The following is a 22,389-nucleotide window of genomic DNA, read 5'->3' as shown; positions in this document are numbered from 1 at the left end:
GGCTCCCAGGCTCAAGTTACTATGCTGGGGAAATCGAAAGTAACTTTTAAGTGCGCTTTTGGAATAAGGCAGCTGCAGCAGTGACGCAGCAAGATTTAAAGCAGCATATATGACGCTGAAGGCTAATGCCAGAGTCATGATGGCCCTTCAGGATGCTTGTGGGATTCCTAAGCTCAACAAGAAAAATTATGCCGACTGGGTACTATATGCAGAGGCAATTCTGCGGAAAGAGGGTTTGTTTGAGGTGATTACAGAAACCCCCCCAGTTCCAGTTACAGATGCATGGGAAGCTAAGGATTCGAAAGCTAGGGGAACTCTTACATTAATAGTATCCCCAGAAGAGCTCTGTCTATTGCGTGATAAGACCTCAGCCAGAGAAATTTGGGACGCTTTGAGAGAGGCTCACTTAAGGACAGAAGCTGGATCTACTATGTTTTACTTTAACAAGCTGCATAATATGGCTCTTGCTGAAGGTGGAGATGTGCGTTTACATCTGATGGAGATGCAAAATCTGAGACATGAGCTGCAACAGAGAGGACTCAACTTTCCAGAGGCTGTGTATTCTTTCATGATACTACAATCTTTGGGTTCAGGTTGGGAGTCTGTTGCAACCCAGATTGCTGTGCAGCCAACCGCTCAGCTGACAGTGGACTATGTAACTGCCGTGATATTAAATGAAGCAGATCGCCGGGGTGCTAGCTGCATGGGCAAGGGGGAGTCTTCACAGACGTCATTCCTTAGTGCAGTGGAACCACCAGATGGCGCCAAAGCTATGAAGGCAGTGAAATGCTACTCTTGTGGACGTCTAGGCCATATGAAGAGGGAATGCAGATATCCCAGGGCCAAGACAGAGCAGCGCAGCGAAAGCTCATCGCGTGGAAAAGGCCGAGGCAAAGGCAAAGGTCCGGTGTCTAGGACAACGCAGCACAAGGCTATGGTTTCACGCTTCACTCCAAAGGTTGCAGAGGTCCAGAAGACGTCTAGATCTTTCTTCGTTGTTGATTCAGCAGCAACTCACCACATGTGCAATGATAAGAGACTGTTTGTGTCTTTTACACCGCAGGAAGGTGCGATTCACCAGGCGGATGACCACACTATTCCCAGTAAAGGCTACGGAACTGTTGTTCTTCACAGTTTGGACTTATCGATACAGAAAGTGCTTTATGTGCCAGACGCCAAACATAATCTGCTCAGCGTTGGACAGCTGAATGAGCGGAACATTGACGTGTCCTTCAAGAACAAGAAGTGCATCATCACAAAGAAAAATGATTATGTATTGCATGCTGAATATGTTGATCGTTTGTTTGTTTTGTATTATGATGATGTTGAAAAGGATGACACTTGTTGCATTGCAGGTTCTAACAAAAGTTTGCATGCAGAATGTATTCATGATTTTCATAGAAAATTTGGTCATTTGCATTTTGAGGCAGTATCTAAAATGCCTGCCTTGGTTGAAGGTATGACTATTAAACCCTGCAGGTACCACATGAAGTGCAAAGCATGCGCAGCAAACAAGGTGAAAATGGCTGCGAAAGGTAAGGTGTCTAGTAGGCAAGCTACAGAACCATACCAGATTGTTCATGCTGATTTGGTTGGACCACTAGCGCCCTCTTTGGGTGGAAATAGGTACTTCATGGTTCTCATTGATGCATTTTCTAGATATATTTTTGTGTACAATCTCAAGCAGAAATCAGAGGCTTTTCCTAGGTTCAAGGAATTCTGTGCTTGGTTGGAAAATGTGCATGGTAAGAAGATAAAGACTCTTTTCAGTGATCGCGGGGGAGAATTCACTTCTCAGCAGTTTGAAGCTTTTCTGACTGAGAAAGGAATTCAACACGATTTGTCTAGTCCTCGCTCGCCATGGCAGAATGGACTTGCGGAACGGGCAAATCAGACATTGCTTCAAGGGTTAAAAACCTTGCTGCATGATGCCAATCTTCCAGAGAGTTATTGGGCCGAATCTCTCTCGTGTTTTGTTTACAGTTACAATCGCAGGTTATCTTCAGCGATTGGTTGTACCCCCTATGAGAAGATGTTTGGCAAGAAGCCATACATCAAACACATGAAGATTTTTGGTTCGGACATGTGGGTTCGCTCACCACAAAACTCCAAGTTAGACAAGCGTGGATTGCATGGTATCTTTCTAGGTTATCAGAAAGGATCTTACAGAATAATGATGACTGACTCTAAGACAATTAAGCTCACGAGAAGTGTTGAGTACAATGCAAAGTGGGGGGAGAATGTGGGAATTTTCCAATGTTATCCTGATGACGGTGATGATACTGAGGATAGTCAAAAGCAACCACAACAACCCACTGATGAAGGTTCTGAGTCTGAATCTGAAACTGAATCGGGTGATTCAGAGGATTTCAAGAGTGCGAAAGCCTCTATGCGACCCTCTGAAAGCTCTGATCAAGAATTGGAGGAACCATTGTTCACAATAGGTCGTTTTTCTCCTAAGAAGGAAGAGGAGAGTGTTGAAGACATAAGGCTAATTCGTAGGTCACAGAGAGCCACAAAAGGCAAACCTCCAAAGAGATTTGCTGATGAGTTTGCTACGATAGCAGTAACAGCTGTTAAAAGCTCCAAGAAGGTATTTGAACCTTCAAGTTTCCAAGAAATCCAGGGTTTGGATTCAAAGGAAGCTGAGCCATGGTTAAATGCCATGAAGGCTGAGCTTGATTCCTTAGAAAGGAACAAAACATGGGAACTAGTTCCAGCAGTTCCAGGAATGAAACTGCTTGGAAGCAAATGGGTCTTCAAAGCGAAGACAGATCAAAATGGCAAGATAGTCAGACACAAAGCCAGATTGGTAGCCAGAGGTTTTGCACAGGTACCAGGTGAAGACTATCACGAGACCTACTCACCCACAGTGAGATATGAGAGCATTAGGCTTATGCTCAAGCTAGCTGCAGAGGAAAATCTACACATTAGTCACCATGATATTAATACAGCTTTTCTGTACGGATCTCTGGATGAATCACTTTATATGCTTCCACCTGATGGCGTACAGGTAAAACAGGGATTTGTTTGTGCTCTGAAGAAATCCCTTTATGGTCTCAAACAAAGTGCACGGTGTTGGCACACAAAACTCACTGAAGTATTGTTTTCTCTAGGTTTTCAGCAAGGGAAAGCTGATCCATGTGTATTTGTCAAAGAGGAGGGGCAAAAGAAACTGTACTGTTTGTTTTATGTTGATGATTTATTATTCTTTTGGAAAGATGTCGCAATGTACAATAATGCCCTAGCTCAACTGAAAGAGCACTTTGACATGAAAGATCTTGGTGAGGTAAACAACTACCTATCTCTGGAAATAGAGAGAGATCAAGATGGTAACATTCTAGTACACCAGTCACGGAAAATTGCTGATGTGTTAAGCAAACTAAACCTGATGGATGCTAACCCTGTAGACACACCGATGACAACAGGTTATCAGGTAGATGACACTGAAGAAGCATTTTCTGACACTACACTGTACAGAAGTGTGCTAGGCAAGCTAAACTTCATTGCCAGATGTTCAAGACCAGACATTGCTGTTAGCTGTAATTTGCTAAGCAGACAAGTCAACAATCCTAGTGTCAAGGATTGGAAAGCTCTGAAACGCATAGCGCGGTATTTGAAAGGCACTATGCATTACAGACTGAGACTTAACAATCAGAAGTCTGGTGGTCTTGAAATATTTGCAGATGCAAGTTTTGGAAGTGACACTACAGACAGGAAAAGTACGTCTGGAGTTTGCTACATGTACAATCAGGGTCTGTTTGATTGGTCATGCAAGAAGCAAACAACAGTTAGCTTAAGTACTTGTGAAGCTGAACTGAATGCACTGTCTTATTCACTTAAGGATTGTGAATGGTTAGTACAATTGTGCAAAGATATGAAAATTCCTGTCAAATGTCCAATCCAGGTTTACCAGGACAACAAAGCATGTTTGGCTTTGCTGAAGTCTGAAGGTTGTAAGCAAAGCACGAAGCACTTGCAATTAAAGTTGCAGCATGCTAGGGAATGTATTCAGAAGGGACTCGTAACGGTGTCCTATATGCCAGGTAATGAAATTCCTGCTGATGTATTGTCCAAGATTATATCAAGGGATCAACACTGTACCTATGTGCAGAAGTTGGGTTTGTACTGATATTGTACGAACACGCTGCCCAGTGATGTTCACAGAAAGGGGGAGGATGTTGGTTTCTGCTTTCCTTCACTGTGCAGCGAAAGGGCTTGTCACGAGACAGGTGTTTACATTCCACAGTCTGTACTGTTGGAGTTTCTCACGGGAAAGGGAAGCTGGATGTGACGTACACTGGTTTCCTGTTTTTCACTGTGTGATTCTCTCCAAGCTGTTGAGGAGAGAGGATGCATTTTTCTGCTCCGGCAGAGGCAAGATGTCTTTCTGTAATATACCAGCTTTAAACTGAAAATAAAGCAATATAGAGTATGCAGCACGTACTCCTCATCCTTCCGCTGGGCACAGGACTCTGCTTTAAAACAACAACTATATGATGGTTCTCACTACATGAATAAGAGATCACTTGTAGCTCCCAGCCACTTAGTAACTCCAAAATTTCCAAGTCCCATCTCCCCCAATTCCAAGTACGGTAGCTACTAACAAGTAGGAACTTTAGGCTCACTGCTATGTTGGAGAGACAAAATATACCGTTTTTCTGGTTCATTCTTACAGCTACTCAGATCTTAATCTGTAGGTGCTTACTTTTGGTATGCTACAGCATGGATTATATATAAAAACATGACAAAACCGATACTAGTTATTACCTGCCTCTTATATCCTGCCTCTTTAATAACCCTGGTCTGTTAATACAGGTCCTGTGCTTTTAATCAACTGCATAGAAGGTAAAAACAAAACAAAAGGCACAAGCTTCCCTGGCATGGAGAAGCAGGAAAAAGACTGACTATAATTAATTTCTCTCCACTAGAATACTGTAAAAAATCTCAGGGAAAAAAGTAGCTAACAACCCTAAAGTGGTATTTTAAATTACTTCCATCTTACCAACTATATTTCATGCACTTTAACCCTCTGCTCCTGAAGTATACCCTGTCAGAGCTTAAACCAGAAGTATCTGGAAAATGAAGATTTTTTATTTTTTATTTTCTTTTATTTTCAATGAAAGAATCATTCCTATTTAGTATGGGGTGTTAAAGGCACAATAGTTAAGAAGCTTTTGCAGCTTTCATTGCAGTAATTCTTGGGGTGGATTCGACTACATGAAAAGAAATGTCCTTTTTCTTTTCGTTTATCATACATTTCCCCAGTGAAAGAGTGAATCAAGAGATAACTTTCAGTTGTCATCTCAACAGCGGGTAAATAATGTTTACTTTACCTGTTTAGCATAATGCACAATTTCTATATGCTTCACCAAACATTTCTCTCCGTATAACAATGCAATATAATCTGTTGACATTTTTGTTCATGCTCTTTTGTCAAACAGAGTTTTAGGTTCAGGTCTTATGCTATTTGCTATGATATTCATGCTATTTCATATTCACTCTTCATCCTTTTTAAAAAGAAAACCATTCACTTGAAGGTTATTACTTTGAAGCATCTATCACTTCTTCTTGAAAGGAGAGCCAGGGAAACATGATATTGACATTAGCTTTGTGATAAATTTAAAACTAGGAAGAAAAATCATCATGCTGGCATTTCCTGAATGTGTCCCTCAATTTACCCCACTTGTCACCCCCTGATCCCACTTTACCTTTTCTAGTAGGGAGTGTAATAATGCCACTTGAATGGTTAAGGCTAAAATTATAACCCCACAGAGTTCTGTGCATACAGAGTTCAAGGAGCCCTGGTTCAAATCTTTCTTTGGCTACAAATTACCTGTGAACCCCATCCCACCCACATACACACAATAGGAGGATTGATAATACAGCCTATAGCATGCAAATGATAATACAGACCTGTACAACCTTACTTGGAACTTGGAAGCAAGCTTCAATGAGCTTGGTGGGCTTATTTTCTGAGTTAACCAATCTAGAACCACGCTATAACATTGTGTTGGCATTATGCATGCAATTTATTGCCAGGCACACACATAACTCCTGTTGCTATTTATTATTATCTATCAGATTTTTTACCCACCCTTCATTATGAAATCCGAAGGCAACTTACAACAATGGACGCTTACCCCTTCCTGGGTGGGCATCTGTCGCGGCCTCTCGCGCTCGGCCGCCATCCCTGGTCCGTCAGAGCAGAGCGCACATGTCCGGGCAGCCATTAGGGAAATACCCCCAGCTGCCTAGACATCTGGGAAGTTCCCACCTGCTGCAGCATCTTAAATGAGCCAATCAGTGGCCTCCCTTGTGGGTGTGCCTCGCAGTCTGGGAGGGCATTGGCTGCATAAAAGTCTGCAGCGCTGTCCGGCCTCAGCACAGTCAGCGGAGAAGCAAACAAACCCCCCACACCCCCCGTCTTATCGTTAATCTTCTTTATTTTCCAAGTCAATTTCATTTTGTTCTAAAATGTTTTCTGCCTTTCAGGTTGCTGCTTTATCAGTGTTCCGTTCCTTCATCCACAGTTTAACCTTATTTTGTTTCCCGTGTATCTCCTGACCTTGCTATGGTCGCAGACGTTTGTCATATTTGGGGCCAGGAAGGAATTTTCCCTGTAGACAAATTTGCCGGTTTAGAGGTTTTTCCTTCCTTGCAGCAAATTGTCTCAACTTTGGCGGTTAAAGCATTGGGTGGAATCCTAGTCTTCAAGTGTGGGGTGAAGTGGTGCATCACCCAATATGACCCAGCGGTGTTTTCAGGGTACCTCATTAAGGGGGTCTTGGTGCATGTCCCAGTCCCGAGGCCAAGCATGCGGCAGATGTGCCTATAAGGCTTCCAGCGGCAGCCTTAGGATGGCCAACTCAGTAGACTGACATCTTGGAGAGGCCACAATCCTGGCACACACCTGCAGCAGTTCCAGTCCTCCAGCAGGAAGCTGGAATGGATACACCCAATGCCTAAGCCAAAATCCCACATACATTCTGTAATCAATATTAATCCAAATTGTTGTCCGCTTGAGTTATTAATCATTTGTAGACACTAACGAGGGGTGGGTGACACTGCGACTGGGCCCGCAATGTAAAAATACATTATTAAGATCAGTTTAAAAACATTACAGCTTCCTTAATGTGTGGGTAACAATCATATTGAACATATATTGCTTTATTTGGTTCTTTTCGGCTACAGACACAGGATGGAACTACAGAAATATTAACATACTAGAAGTTTAACGTACTAGAAGTTTCTTTAGGAATCCAAAATGGTTTGGAAGTGGTTTATGCCAATGAAACACCATTTAATACTAAGGGTAGCCATGTGACCTACTTTTCCAAGGGTAGTCCTCTGTTTAAAGCATTGTCAGAGGACAGCCCTCCATTTGAAGGCATCCTCTATTAGAAGGAATGTCCAGTCCAAGTCTGGTTTGAAGATGAGAAAACCGTAAGAAGGCAGAGCAGCGACCTTGAACTTGTCCATCAACAGTTAGCACATGGACATCAGACAGAGCAAGCACACAAGCCACCTGACTATAGGCTTCCCCGCTATGGTGAGATGCATTATATTTCTATTTAAATTATAGTAATTATTTCCACATTTCCATCTCTACATATATATTTAGCACACTAATATTCTATGCAAAGCTCTGTTGCCTTTTGTCCTCTGCTTTGGTGGGGCATTCTCTTATCTATGTGCAAATGGTCACCCTACCAATGGGTTAGAGAAGACAGGCAACAGTAAGCATTCTCAGCAGTGTTTTGCAGCCCTCATCATAGATAGCCCTTTCCCCCATAAAAGCAACACTTCTTGCTCCCCACAACTGTGATTAGAATTTTTCCTCCTGGTCATCTTTGTTTTATCACTGCCACACCTTACTAACTCAAACTTCCTCTGCCCCACAAAAGAGTGAAAATGGCAGGTGTTATTGGAAAGAAACCTAGATGGTGTGCAACAGATTTACATGACAGGGTAGAAACAACAGGACAATTCCATGCAGCCATGCCCATAGAATCAAGCAAACCTTAGACTTATTCATTTTATGGATATCTAGGAGATAGTGAAAGCCCTAAAATTTATCTAAAATACCTGTCCTACCCATGGAGTTTGTGGCTCCCCAACCCCACCCTGATGAAGTTCTCTTAACTCCTCACTAAGAACCCCATGACCTTTTCAAGTGTCTCACTGTTTACTGCCAGCAAAGGCAGCTGACAGAATCAGTGCCTTTGTGAGGTAGAGCACCAGTTGCTAGGATACCTAGAGCTGCGAGGAAACAAAGGGCGCAGTCCTGAGTTAATGCAAGGGCCCATCTTGGGTGGAAGCAGCGTGAAGCCCCCGATAAAGCCTGGTGTGACTGTCCCAAAACAGCAGCTGGGCGATCTTCACGAAGAGGCTGAGTCGTCTCAGCCTCCGGTAATACAGGACAGAACCACCCTGGGGGGCAGAATTCTTAACCCACTTTGCTAATCTCCGACATCAACAAGGGGCAGATCCACACCACGAAAGCACATCCATCACACATTTAAAGCCCAGTTACTTCCCCCAAACAGTCCCGGGAGCTGTAGTTTCCTGGCCTGAAGCTACCGTTCCTAGCACCCTTGACAAACTACAGTTCCCAGGATTCTTTGGCGCAAGTCATGTGCTTCAAATGTGTGCTGGATGTGTTTTAAATGTATGGTGTGGATCTGTGCAAGGTCTGTTAGATGCAAGCCCAATGCCAAAGACTGGGGACAAATTTGTACGGGAGACCAACATGAGATAGTGGCAGCGCGTGGATGGAAAGAATAGAGATAGGGTAGCTGTAATGGGGTGGCAGAGTTACAAAAATATATTTGCAAGTGCTTGTTGCTTGCTAAGTGGTCTGTGAAACTGCTTCTGTAAGATGTTTGCTCTGTACAAATCCCCCAAGCCTTGCCTCATCAAGACCTCTTCACTTCCTTGAGTTCCCTTTTATTTTTTTGTATTTTGGTAGGGATATGGCTGGGTGATCATTATATGCATTCATCCAAAGTTTCTACAACTGGAATAAATTATTCCTATCACCAGCAAAGGGAGTATTTCATATCGCAAAGGGGTGGGCAGAGGGTGCCCAATTAGATGCAGTTGCAACCATAGGATTGCAGCCACTGCAACAGCAGTTGCACTGCAGCTGTGGACACATGCATCATAGTCTATGACTGCCAAGTGAGAAAGAAATACTTTTGACATTCCCAGAGGAACAAGGCTTTCTCACAAGAGATGCATTAGTCCTGCACTCATAGAGGAACGTTCATTGTCCTTAGCAACGGACCATACTTTCTACGGGAGGCTGACCTGTCATGTTGAAAACTATCATTGTATAGGATCTACTGTATTCAAAAATTCCTAAATTTCCCAGTTCTGGAGAAACTGGGGTGTGCATAAGGGCTCATCAGTAGCTCTGTGTGTACTGATGGTCAGTGAATGCTAGCAGGGAAGAGAATCTAAATTACACCTGCTGGTCTCAACCGCCTCACATTCACTAAAAGTCTGAATTTGTACATGCTGTACAGACACAGACTCTGTACAGACAGTCAGAGATCCTGCCTGCCTTTTGCAGATTTTCTGATTGTGCAAAAGATAGCTTGTCAGCCTTCACCTAGAAAGCACAACTACAGTGGAGTATTGGACATGGTCAAGGGTGCATTCTTTTCGTGAGTGATGATAATGGATGGGCCCAAGAGGTGTGGTCAGCACCTTAGATGCACTGATAATGCACTCTAGAAATCTGCACAATGTTCAGGGACTTCATAACAGGCACATAGAAGTTCATTACCAGACAAATTCAGCAGGGGGAGGATTCCCCAACAGTAGAAATGTAAAACCCACAATTATATAGCTACTATTACACAAGGTTATCAAATACAAAGTGATTTAGTGAAATGAGTAAGAACGCAAATGTAATAGTTTTCAGTAAAAGGTTATGTGCTTTTCTTGCGTGGTACTGCCTGCCTTCTGTTTTTCAACATTTTTATAGCACCACACAAGTTTATAGGTTAAAGAAGAACTTTGACCGAAGGGTTGTTTCAATGGGTAATTGCAATGTGTTTTCCCACACTTAACAGAGAAGGTTGCTATTTTTTCTAACAGGCACAGGAATTATGCCACAAACAGACAAACAAGTATGCATCCCTCCGGAGCTTCCAGATTTGTTGAAGCAGTTTACAAAAGCTGCCATTCGGACACAGCCTCCAGATCTGATCCAATGGTCTTCTGAGTAAGTTTAATATTTTACTCTAAAAAACTGTATCCTTAAAACTGATATTATACTTAATAGTTTATAGGTTTACTTGTGGAATTCTATGTTTGTGGCATTTCCCCGGTACTTTTTGAGAACACACATTTTTCAGGTGAAGATGGGTAGCAATTATATAGTATCCGGAATTAATGCAGCTTTCGTTAAAGAATGACCAGCACCATTTTATGAAGAACTGTCCTACGCTTGCCACAGGGAACCATAGGTAGAATAAGTTCAGGGAGCAAAATATCCCTCAAGACACCTTAGGCTACAGTAAATAACAAATCCAGAGAAAATACATCCCCTGAAACCTAAAGGAATATAAACCAACAGTCACACATGACTTTCATTTTCTCATGTGCAACATTTTCAAGAGGTTTTTGCAAAACGAAAACCAAAAACACCAAGATCAATGTGGGTGGGAGTATTGCAAAACTGTAGTATGTGAACAAAAACTGCTATCACTGTCATAGCCAATTAATGAAAACTCTACTACCCAGCATACATAAGCACTACCCACCTCGGTGAACAAACAACCACATTTCAAATTAAGCATAAATAATAGCTCAGGCTGCAATCCTAACTCCTGGCCAGCAGTGGTAGAGTTTGATAGAGAAGCACAGCCAGTGGCACATCACCACCCTACTGCAAAGAGGCTACAATCAGGCCTGTTGCTCTCATGCGATTCCCCCTCCTATTATCAGCTACCACCATGACAAGTGGGGGGAACCTTTGACTCTCCAGATGTTGTCGAACTTCAGCCAGTCCCAGCCACAATAGTCAATGGTCAGAGATAATGAGAGTTCCAGACCAACAATATTCAGAAGATCAGGCTTCCCACCCTTGTACAGTGGTACCTTGGTAGTCTCCTGCAGCCAATCGAAGCTGCGCCTTGGTTTTCAAACGGTTTTGAGAGTCGAACAGACTCCCCGAATGGATTAAGTTTGAGAACCAAGGTACCACTGTATTACAATATCCCACCTTTCCTCATTGTAGGAAGGCAGCTTACATAGTTTCCAGGCTGTCCCCTATCCATCACTAACCAGAACTGAGCTGCTAAATTTCAATAAGGATGCTGTGTCATGTGCCTTCAAGCTATGTCCTTTTGATATGCCTTTTTATGAGTTTTCACTGTTGAGCTTTAATATGTCATTTATAAACTTGAAAATAAATAGCCAAATTCTAGTCACACTTTTTGTTAACATATTTTGCTAAAATGCAAACACCTGCTGTTTTCTTTCTGTCTAGCTATTTTAGTGCTATGGCCCGTGGAGAGAATCCTCCAGTAAGAGAACGACCAGATAGAGTCCCTTTATCAAACTGTGCAGAGCTTACACCAGAGCTCTTGAAGGTCTTACACCAGAGAGTAAGAAACATCTCCTTTCCATTTTGGGGCAAGTACATAAGAGGCTTGAGTGTTTGTACTCTACTATTTCATATTGGTTTTGGACACGGTTCCAGTAACTGCCTTCAGTCTTATATCTGCTACTTTTTGTTCACATTGTAAGATGCATACAGACAGAATATAACTATTACAAGATGTCAAGGTTACAAGACTTCTGCCAAAGTACGAAGACTATTTAAAAGATTATTGTTCTTCATAATTCCTTTACTTTTAAGTAAATTCAAGCCTAGTTCCACAACCATCCTGAAACACATAGGGAAGCAATAATTTGTGCACGCTCTAATTTTAAACACTGACTTCATTTGCACCTCATGGTAAACAACAATTCATGTATTACTCTGAACGTGCCAATCTGAGCTGCTTTGCTCCTCCCTGGGGAAAAATAAACCATGGCTTAAGATTACATGCAAACCAGAAATCATGGTTTGTTTTGCTCCAAGCAAACCACAGTCTGCAACCAAAGTTTGTACTTAGCATATTGATTGTGGTTTGTTTGGAGCACTACAAACCACAACCCTGGTTTGGACATAATGCTAAGCCAGGAATTGTGGTTTGTTTCCCTTGCGTGCCAGGGAGAAGAAAAAGCAACCCAGATGGTCATGTTTATAGTAAGTCATCAGTTATAGTTCACCACCCTGTGAGAACTCAAACCATGAATAAAGATGACAACTTATAAAGTAGTAACTTGCTTGTCACTCTCTGCATGCAACTACATAAGAAGCAAGCCATCTATACTAGGACTTGGGGATTTCTATCTGGCCCTCAGGTTTCTCCACAGGCTACTCCACCCACTTTTGCTTTGGTCCTGCCCACTGCTAGCATGTGGCCCTCAGAAGATTGCCTAAAAGGGAATTGAAAAGGGTTCCCTGCCCATTATCTATACCATCCTCTCAAATGTTCTCATCCCCTTGTTACACAGAAGAAAATGGAGAATCAGCATGATAAAGTTCTCTTCAGCAGCATGACCAGCTTCTTTCTGTAACTGTAAGCACAATGCAATGCAATCAATTACTCCAATGTTTAGTTCATCGATACCCAGTTATAGCCCGGCATAGAAGCTAACTCCAGGGGACCATGGGTGCTTGGGCACCCACAATAATATAATTGTGGGGGCCGAGCACCCACAAAGTCAATGAGCAAAGCTGGAGAGAGGCAGCCAGCTAGCCTCTGTGGTGCTGCCTCAGAGAGAGAAGCAGTTCAGCTCCACCCTCCACAGTCAGTAAGCAAGGCACCCTTTTCCAGTGTGGGGGCTCGGACATGGAGGCAGTCTCTCTGCTTCTGAGTCCATGCCCCTCCCCGCAGAAAAGGTGGAAGAGGAGCAGCCGATGCTGCAACATGGACGTGCAACATCACATACACATGCTTGCACGTGGTGCATGTGATGTCACACACACTACATGCAATGTCGTGTTCATTTTTGGAGGAGCCCACATTACAGTGATGAGCATCCACAATCCTGAGGGCGAGATGCCACCCCTGTAGCCCAAGTATTATTTTTACAAATTAGCTGAAAAAATGCACAACTGGGCTTTATGATTAGAACATGGACATCTTTTCATATGTACTCTGAATCAATATCTGTAGCTTTTCATGCAAAATTTTAATACCACCAGCAGCATGGCAAGCTTTGAATTTCTTCACAAAAATACTAACCAACCATAACTGCTGAGTTATTGTACCAATATGGGTTAAATGGTTCCCATTTTTGTGTTTTTAAGCCTTTCATTTTGAGCAGAGAACAGGTGGAAGAGGATGTATTATTTAGGAAGACAGCGGGTATACACCGCCACAGGATTTATGATCCAGTTACTGATGCACAGTGCTTCTGTGCTACTACTGTTTCTCCATTTTCTCCCACAATATATTTACACAAGATAAGTTCCTTACTCCAGAAACAACTCCTTGAATTTTAGGGTGTTAGTATCTTCACATCAGCACAGCACTGACACCTGCACATTTGATGCTGGCTCCTATTCACTGGAATTTGATTCCAGTCCTAATAAACTATGGGCCATTTTCAACTAGGTTGTTGAGCTAGCAGGGTGCACCACAATGAGTCCCATTAGCACAATGGGACTTCCTCCCCGTCTTCCCCCTGCACCCTCCTCAAATCCCTTGAACAATGTGCAGGGTGGGGAAGGAGATGGGAGATGATTTTGTTTGGCCAGCAGAAATGTTTGTGATGATGGAAAGATCATTTTAGCACTACCTAGAATATTTTATAGCCCTGGAGTACACTTTAGAGTGGCTGAGAAATATACAGCAGTTTATTAATTCAAGTGGCAAATTCAAAGTCATGAAGATTCTACAGGTGTCTGTGATTGACAACCTGCAGCTCAAATAATCCCTAGAAACTTTAATACTTGTGTGCCCGTGAGAAATCAGGCTCCAAAAGCAGACGTGCATCCCAAATGCAGGTGCTCACTCAAATGTATAACCAAATGTGCACTCCTCTGAAAACTAGGGTGTGCAGAGATATTGCTTCTCCATTCAAGTACACACCTATCTTACCCCCAGTTACCAATCTGGGAAGCACCATGCTTACCTTTGCTTTGTGCTTCCTAGGTACAAGTCTGGGCTTTCCAAGTCTGTGTTCAAGTGGTTACTTATTTATTATTTTCGGTCCTGATGTTTTCCCCAGAAAAACCCATATTTTACCACTGGATTGGAACAAACGGCAAGCAGGTTTTCTGAAGATTGCTGTTTGTTCTGATTCAGTGGTAAAACAAGGGTTTTCCTGGGGAAAGCCCTGGGACAAAAACCACTCAGATATGAACCTGAAAAGCCCAGAAAGCACAAAGCAACGGGAAGTGTGGATAAACCCCGAAAGGACAAATGCCACCTGACAATTCAAAGGATCTAGAGAAGGGGAAGTGACCTGGGAGATTTGTACACATTTAAACACATTTCAGGCCTCCAGTTGAAAGACAACTGCTTGCTTCCCTTCAGCTGAGAGCTATCACTAGTGCCCTCCTTTCTGCTCCAACATGAATAGACAGCATGTGGATAGCACACATGTGCATCGCTGTATTCTTTCTTGTTCTGGGGTACAAAGGTCTTTTTCAAAATATATTGTTGTTTAGTCGTTTAGTCGTGTCCAACTCTTTGTGACCCCATGGACCAGAGCACGCCAGGTACTCCTGTCTTCCACTGCCTCCCACAGTTTGGTCAAACTCATGTTGGTAGCTTCGAGAACAAACTATATACTCCTGCATATCTAGGGCATTCTCCCCTGTGTGTATGAATTCATTCCTATATTCTTCTTGTGCCCACAATGGCACTCAAAAGCAGACACAGCATACCAACTTCATTAACTAGGTGGGTGATAATATCCCCAAAATAGACATCCCCAGTGTTAGTGGCATCATTTATTCCCAAGTGGACAGCTGCAACATATTGTTCCAAAGCCCCTGCCTGCTTTTCTACATTGAATTCAGGCCCATTCAAGATCCACATGACCCTCATCTGCCTGGTCCTCTTCTTTGGGACACTTAATACATAAGGAAAACCTAGCATTGTTTGTACAGATTGCACAGCCAGCACAAGAAACAGAGAGCTATAGATGCAAAAGTCCAACATCGTAATTAAACCTTTTCCAGAAATACTGCTTCCCAAGGTTATGGTTGTATACTAAGGCTGTAATCCTAAATATGCTTACTCAGAAGTAGAGCTTACGTTTGAGTAAACATGTTCAGGACAGTGCTGCACAACTCGCAGTGAAGGGTTTAAAACAACACACTGAAAGGCAGTAGACCTGCTGTGGACACCTCTTAAAACTGTGCCATGTCATTAATTTTTCAACAGCTGCATATTGAATATTAAAACAGCAAAATGGTGGAATAATCTCAAAGCACACGGACAATCAGTGCAGTCTCACAAACTTATTTCTTAAATATTTGCTACCATGAGTTCAAGCACCACCTACTAAATTTGGAATGAACACAGAGAGTGAGACCCCTTGCAGCTTTTGAGAGAAAGACTGGGGTATAAATCTAATCAATCAATCAATCACTCAATAAGATATGGAAGCATTAGCATATTATCCAGCAGTAGGGTCCTAAGATATAAGATATAGTTTTCCCCTGCCAAAAAATGTGGACTGGGTAAGTCCATTTTCTCCTTCTTGCACAGTAGGAATCTGCCGTAAAAGCAGCAGTCCTGTACTTGTTTTTGCAAGTTTAGAATCAAACAATCCTGGTGTAGCCATATACTAGACTAGAAGCAGAAGGTGAATTAGTTCTTGGTGCAGCTGCACCACCCCAGTACCTGCACCCCTCAGTGTTTTCCAGCCTAGTAGATGTCAAGTCAGTATAACAGCAGTTTGAATGTCACCTGGTCCATTTTCAAAAGATCTACATTAGGTTTGTGTATGTCACCTCATAATTAAGGCTCAGTCTCGGTACCAGACAGTTATGTATTAATATATTGATAAACTGGCATATACAAATAAGCAAGGATACCCTGCCCCATCACAGAACTGAGAAGATGCAGACATGATTACATCCTACTTACTTTTTGGGAGGAGTACAAGAAGATATCATGGTGCAAAGCAGAACCACAGTTAATACAAACTCAGCACAACTTTTTCTAAAACAGTTAGTACATGCCTGTGGCCTTTGTCTCATTCTTTGCCTGGACACTTACAGTAAAAAATATCAAAGCAACAACATACTCCTTCTTACAAAGAACAGAGCAAGGATTCAACCAACATCCCAATCTGCTTAGCTGTATCTTAGTTCTGTGATCTCGTACATTTTTATTTATTTTTACTGATTCTACAAAGCAAAGAGAATGCTTACCATCTCTGAAATTTGTGCGATTAGGAAGGAATTCCCGGCACTAAAGCAGGTGGCGAGATCTAGATAAAAACAAAAAACCTGCAGTCACTTATTCACTTATGATAGATATTGCCAATATTTCTTTCCAGGTGGGCGGGAGGCTGATAATCCACGTAGATGAGCTAGCCCAGATGTGGAAGGTGCTCAATCTTCCTACAGACCTATTTGACAGTATTATGAACGTTGGACACTTTACTGAAGAAATTGAATGGCTCAAGTTTTTAGCTCTGGCCTGCAGCTCTCTTGGAGTTGTAAGTTCCTTTTCTTTTGAATTTCTGATATGTTTAGATTCCTTAAATAATTAGTATTTACTTTTAGTGGGTCTATGCCATGTGGATTATTATTAAGAGCTTGTAGTTTCACTTGGGAAGCAGTGAAAGGCAGAACCAGCCGCCACCTAATGGGCCTTACTGTAGCAGCCTCCCTTCCTGTATTTTTGCAGTCCCAGAACAGAAGGAAAGCGAGAACAACAACCACAACTTATTGGACCTTTGTGTGAAGGTATTGCCTGGGTTAATGGAGAAAGAACACCTTGGCTGCCCATTTGTTCCTAATATGGCCTCACCCAGGTCTGCTTGTACACACAGAGCAGAAAGAGCTGGGAAAGAGGCTATAGATTTCAGAAATGGTAGTAGATGGGTACCATTTCAGGTGTAGGGGGAATCACGTTTTTAAAAATATTCTGCTGCAAGTTTTTAAAAATACAAGCTGAAAAGTAGCACAGAAGGAGCAGGCCAGTAAAGTACTTTGGTCTTCAGAGTCCTAATTTTCTTCTTAATGTGAATGGCAATTCTAAACATCAATTTGAATTGGTACAATCCACTCCACAATCCCCCCAAGCTTGGATTCTACCACTGTATTCTGCTGTGTGTGTAGAATTAAAAGGGCAGAGGACATTTTCACATTGCAGTAAATCTGGTGCTGTTGGGAGGGTCGCCATTAGTGGCCGAGTTGTCCTATTCCCTACACTGTACCTACTTTCCGTACTCTTCCTACCATAAGGAACCACACATCATATAAGCTTTGTAAAAGTCATTCTGCCTCAAGATAGTTCACCAGCTAACAGCTACAGTCTCCACCCTTTCTCCCCCTCTTTTCCATGGCAACTGCACAAGATCCCAGATGAGTTTCAATACTGGACTTTGTTACACCATATTTGTCTGGTGGGCTCTCTTTTGGATGAATCACAAGTAATACCAATCTCCCTTAATAGCCTAGATTTAAAAAACAACAACAACCCAATCTTTACTTTTGCAATTTGAATTATTAAATTGGACCAAAGTAAGATAATATTGTATGGATATTTAGGCCTCTCCCTCATTCGTGAACATAAACATATTCCACAGAAATTATTGCTTTTACATGTAACAAAGGGAGGTTGCAAATTTACAAGGAATAAAGCTGGATTGGTATAACATCCAGCTAATCATGGGTTGCCACATTCTCACAACATGGTAGAAGCCCTAAGAATCCCACTGTTGCAGCTGTCCTGATGGCAGCTATTATCTGCGGAAATGCATCTAGAATCATAGAATCATAGAGTTGGAAGAGACCACAAGGGCCATCGAGTCCAAACCCCTGCCAAGCAGGAAACACCATCAGAGCACTCCTGACATATGGTTGTCAAGCCTCTGCTTAAAGACCTCCAAAGTAGGAGACTCCACCACACTCCTTGGCAGCAAATTCCACTGTCGAACAGCTCTTACTGTCAGGAAGTTCTTCCTAATGTTTAGGTGGAATCTTCTTTCTTGTAGTTTGAATCCATTGCTCCGTGTCCGCTTCTCTGGAGCAGCAGAAAACAACCTTTCTCCCTCCTTTTATATATTTGAACATGGCTATCATATCACCCCTTAACCTCCTCTTCTCCAGGCTAAACATGCCCAGCTCCCTTAGCCATTCCTCATAAGGCATCGTTTCCAGGCCTTTGACCATTTTGGTTGCCCTCCTCTGGACACGTTCCAGTTTGTCAGTGTCCTTCTTGAACTGTGGTGCCCAGAACTGGACACAGTCAAGTTTGTGGTCAACCAAGACTCCTAGATCCTTTTCACATGTACTGCTCTCAAGCAGTAGTCTAATGCTATAAAGACACTTAACAGTGTGGGTTAACATTACTCTTCATATGACCACTGATTGTATTAATATAGGCTGATTAATGTATCTCTTGGAATGAACTGTTGTAATCTTGCATCCAAAACTTTATCATAATCCATTGTATTTTCTGTTTCTCTCTCCTGCCCTTTAGCCTGTTTTAGGGGCACCATTTATGAATCTGGCTTTTTGTGTTTGTGAATTTGTCTGTTCCTGCAGTCTTCTTCCTCACCTGAAGTCATAATCTTATATTTATAACATTACAGTTAGCAGCTGTGGAGATAATTCTGATTTCAGAGAAGATTTTGACTTCAGGTGAGCAAAAGATAAAAAGCAGACAGAGCTAATAGATATTGTTTTTTTGTTCATCAGGAAACAGTCATTTACCAAAACAGAACAACTCAAACATCAACTTTCTTAGAGAATATCTCCTTATGTACAATGTTGTTCATTAATGTATAACTGTTATTGTTACTATAAAGTGCCAATATATATAATTTTTAAGAGAGTATCTAAAAGTCCAATGTATATAGTAATTGGCCGCAGTCTAACAGATATTAAAGTGTGCTTTATCCCACTGAAATCATTAGTATCATAGTAGCTCCGCCCTGTGGCCACTGTTCTTTGATACATCTTAGCACATTAAAATTGAACTGCATTTTTGGTGTGGCTTTCCATCATAATAGAGATGTTTACCAAGAAACACCTACCTTAAAAATTTAAGCTTCACATAATTTGTACAAGGCCCTCCACTCCCTTATTATCCTCCTCACAATAACCCTGTGAGGTAAGACTAGGCCGGGAAATCATGATGGCCCAAACTCACCTCAGAGCTTCATAATTGTGTGGAGATTTGAACCTGGCATTCCCCTATTCTAATCACTACTCCATAAACCACCACAGCATAGCGGTTTTATCCAGAACTATACTTACCACCTAACTATAATTCTCAGGAATTCTGGCAAAGAAGCTGTGACTGTTTAGTTGAGTCACATAAATAAACAGTTGCTCACTCTTCTGTTTATGGCAGGGATAGCCAATGTGGGGCCCCCCAGACATTTTGGCCAGCAACTCTCACCATCCCTGAACATTTCCCAACTGGGCAGCACTGAAGGGAGTTGGGCCACAACATCTGGAGGACACCACAATAGCTATCACTGCTTTATGGCTTTATAGCCAGACACCGAGCTTTTTTTTTTCTTTTTTAGTATTTCTAGAAATGCATAATAACTAGTTGCTTTAAGATGAATGACAAACTTAGATACTAATTCTTCTTATCTTTTTAATAGACTATTGCAAAAACTCTGAAGATAATATGTGAGGTTTTATCCAATGAGAATGACAGTGGACCCGCCCGTATCCCCTTCAGCACTTTCCAGTTTCTCTACACTTACATCGCTGAAGTAGATGGGGAGATTTCAGCATCTCATGTTAGTCGAATGCTGAATTATATTGAGCAGGAGATGTAAGTAACCCCAGTATATCTAATACATACAGCTAACATAAATGTCAAGGCGTGTGGCTATTTGCATCATAGATTTTACCCTCTTGTATGGTATTGAAGTGCAGTAGTTTTTACAGCTATAGGGACAGAAATTCTAAGTCCTAGGGCCAGTTTCTTCACAGGACAGGACATCATCACATTAAACAGAATAATCAGAACTGGAAAAAAATCCCAGTTTGATATACCATGTCTCTAAAAACTTGGGATTGTGTCCATCACCTCTGTTCTGCTAGCATAGCAATGGAACTTTCCTCTTCTCTGTCACCCAACTTAAAAATCTGCTTCAGAGAGTTGGAAGCCCCATCAAGGAATTCAAGCTGGTATACATGTTACTCCCCCTCCCCATTTTATCCTCACAACTCTGTGAGGCAATGACTGACCCAAGGTCACCCACTGAGCTTCATGACTTGAGTGGGGATTTGAATCCTAGTCCACCATGCCCCAGTCCACCACTATACCTGTTGACTCTGATACTTAAGAATTTAAAAAATGTTTCCATGCCCATTGAGGTTGCGGGGTCTCTTTAGAAATCTTTTGATCATAATCCCTGATTTATTATAGTTAACGCTACTGTCGTGGCCACTGATAGCAAAAATTGCTTATTTACGCATACGTTTTAAATCCCAACTTTCCTATCCCCTTTGGCTCTATCTTGGAAAAAGTGTTTTGCATCAAAGCATCCTGTATTATATTATATATGGCTGCTGCCACCTTGTGGCATTCCTCGAATCACAGACTAATTTGGACTATGCTGCCTGCACTTAGTGCAGTTCTTTTAAATGTGCTTCACTGAGGTAGAAGGAAGACTGGCATCTGGAAAGACAGAAGATGGTGCTACAATTATGTTTGTGAGATAAAAGTTTAGAATGTTTCATAAAGATCAAGTATTGCTGGTTGAGCAAACCTCTATTTTATTTTATTTTTATGTTCCCTACACAGCATTGGGCCAGACGGCTTGATCAAGGTGAATGATTTTACCCAGAATCCGCGGGTCAGGTTGGAGTAGTTCTCAGTACATCATACACTGCTATGTTGATAGGAAGAAGACGAAACAGAGGACAGAATAAGAATTACAAATAGGCCAACCTCTCAGTCTCTTTTTTCCCTTTGTGTCCGTTAATAAACAGTTTCGCAAAGCAACAAATAAGAAAGATGGAAACATAGATTGAGAAGGTGCCACTGGAGTAGAGTACAGTCTACTGTTAAACTTTCTGGTGCTATGATATACACACGTCCACCCAAATAAATATCATAGACTACCAAATAGTATAAACCTATTATATTAAATATATATTGAGGTCCACCCTTCTCCCCTCTTTTTGCATTTCAAAATATCCGGCACTGCCATGTGAAACTGGAGGGAATTTCAGATGCCTTCATCTGCAGAGGAAAACTTCAGAATTGTTTCCATTCTTTCCCTGGGAACAAAAAGGAGGCCTTCAAGTCTGCTTTCCATTAGTGATTTTTCAGTTGTGCATTTATTCAGGTATAGTGCACCCCTCATATTTCAAATGAACTAGTCTGGGGTTCACTTTCTGTGGTATGATTGATAAATTATAATTGATAAATTATACAAGCAGACAAAAGTATGAGTGTTGAAAAAGTGAAATAAGGTACCCCAGTCTCAATACAGCTAACAGAGTGACTCTAGAAACACATTGTAATGACTCTCTGGCTCTATAAGCAGACTTATAAAAGATGTTTAACACTGGTGTTTGTGAATGATCGGAGTGAAAAATAACAACTTTCTGGAACAGTGAAGACCTGGAAATTTAGAGCTGCTTCCTTGCTTGAATACAAAACAAATATGCACCACGGGGGGGGGGGGGAGTTTAAAAGTGCATGTACATTCATTCATTCATTCATTTAGCATCTGTTACTTTAAAACATATATCATACAAAAAAGAGGCACAATCCATTGTTTGCTACACCCTCTAGCAATTGCAGTGGAAATCTGTTTGCCTTTCTAATTACTGCTGGTGTGGGATATGGAACATCCAGGCACTTTATTTTCTTCAATTTATTTTCTTTTAAAAAACCAGAAAATGGGGAGCGTGTGGTCCTCCAAATGCTGTTGGATTCCAGTTTCATCATCCCCAGCAACCAGTGCAGCTTGAGGTCAGAGACTGTGAATGTTGCAGTCCAGCAACATATGGAGGGCCAGAGGATTCCTACCTATGTAAAATGTAGACTTAATAAATGCTCCCTTAAGCATTTTTATACATATTTTCACCTTTTAAACACTTTTATAATGAGAGTATCATACCTGAACTTTACATGATTTTTTTTTTGGGGGGGG

At 41.8% G+C, this 22,389-nt stretch overlaps 1 protein-coding gene and 1 long non-coding RNA gene across 2 annotated transcripts; one reads left to right on the top strand and one right to left on the bottom strand.

Annotated features, from left to right (window-relative positions):
• The first annotated feature begins 8,255 nt into the window (after nucleotides 1–8,255).
• On the top strand, nucleotides 8,256–21,176 carry ROPN1 (rhophilin associated tail protein 1). Its single transcript, XM_081188915.1, has 6 exons — nucleotides 8,256–8,412; nucleotides 10,108–10,234; nucleotides 11,504–11,621; nucleotides 16,588–16,749; nucleotides 19,876–20,051; nucleotides 21,030–21,176. The coding sequence occupies exons 2-6, from the start codon at nucleotides 10,119–10,121 to the stop codon at nucleotides 21,094–21,096; spliced, it is 639 nt and encodes a 212-aa protein (XP_081045041.1). The 5' UTR covers nucleotides 8,256–8,412; nucleotides 10,108–10,118; the 3' UTR covers nucleotides 21,097–21,176.
• LOC308584341 lies at nucleotides 11,639–19,869 on the bottom strand. The gene is made up of 3 exons (XR_014006779.1): nucleotides 19,520–19,869; nucleotides 16,460–16,518; nucleotides 11,639–12,642 (listed from the first exon to the last, which is right to left on the bottom strand). It is a non-coding gene; the product is annotated as an uncharacterized lncRNA (long non-coding RNA).
• Nucleotides 21,177–22,389: the final 1,213 nt, after the last annotated feature.

This window comes from Podarcis bocagei, assembly GCF_964188305.1.
Source record: "Podarcis bocagei genome assembly, chromosome: 1".
NCBI classification, from domain to species: Eukaryota; Metazoa; Chordata; class Lepidosauria; order Squamata; family Lacertidae; genus Podarcis; species Podarcis bocagei.
The sequence above is the reverse complement of the archived record's forward strand: the minus strand, read 5'-3'. Positions and strand labels throughout refer to the sequence as shown.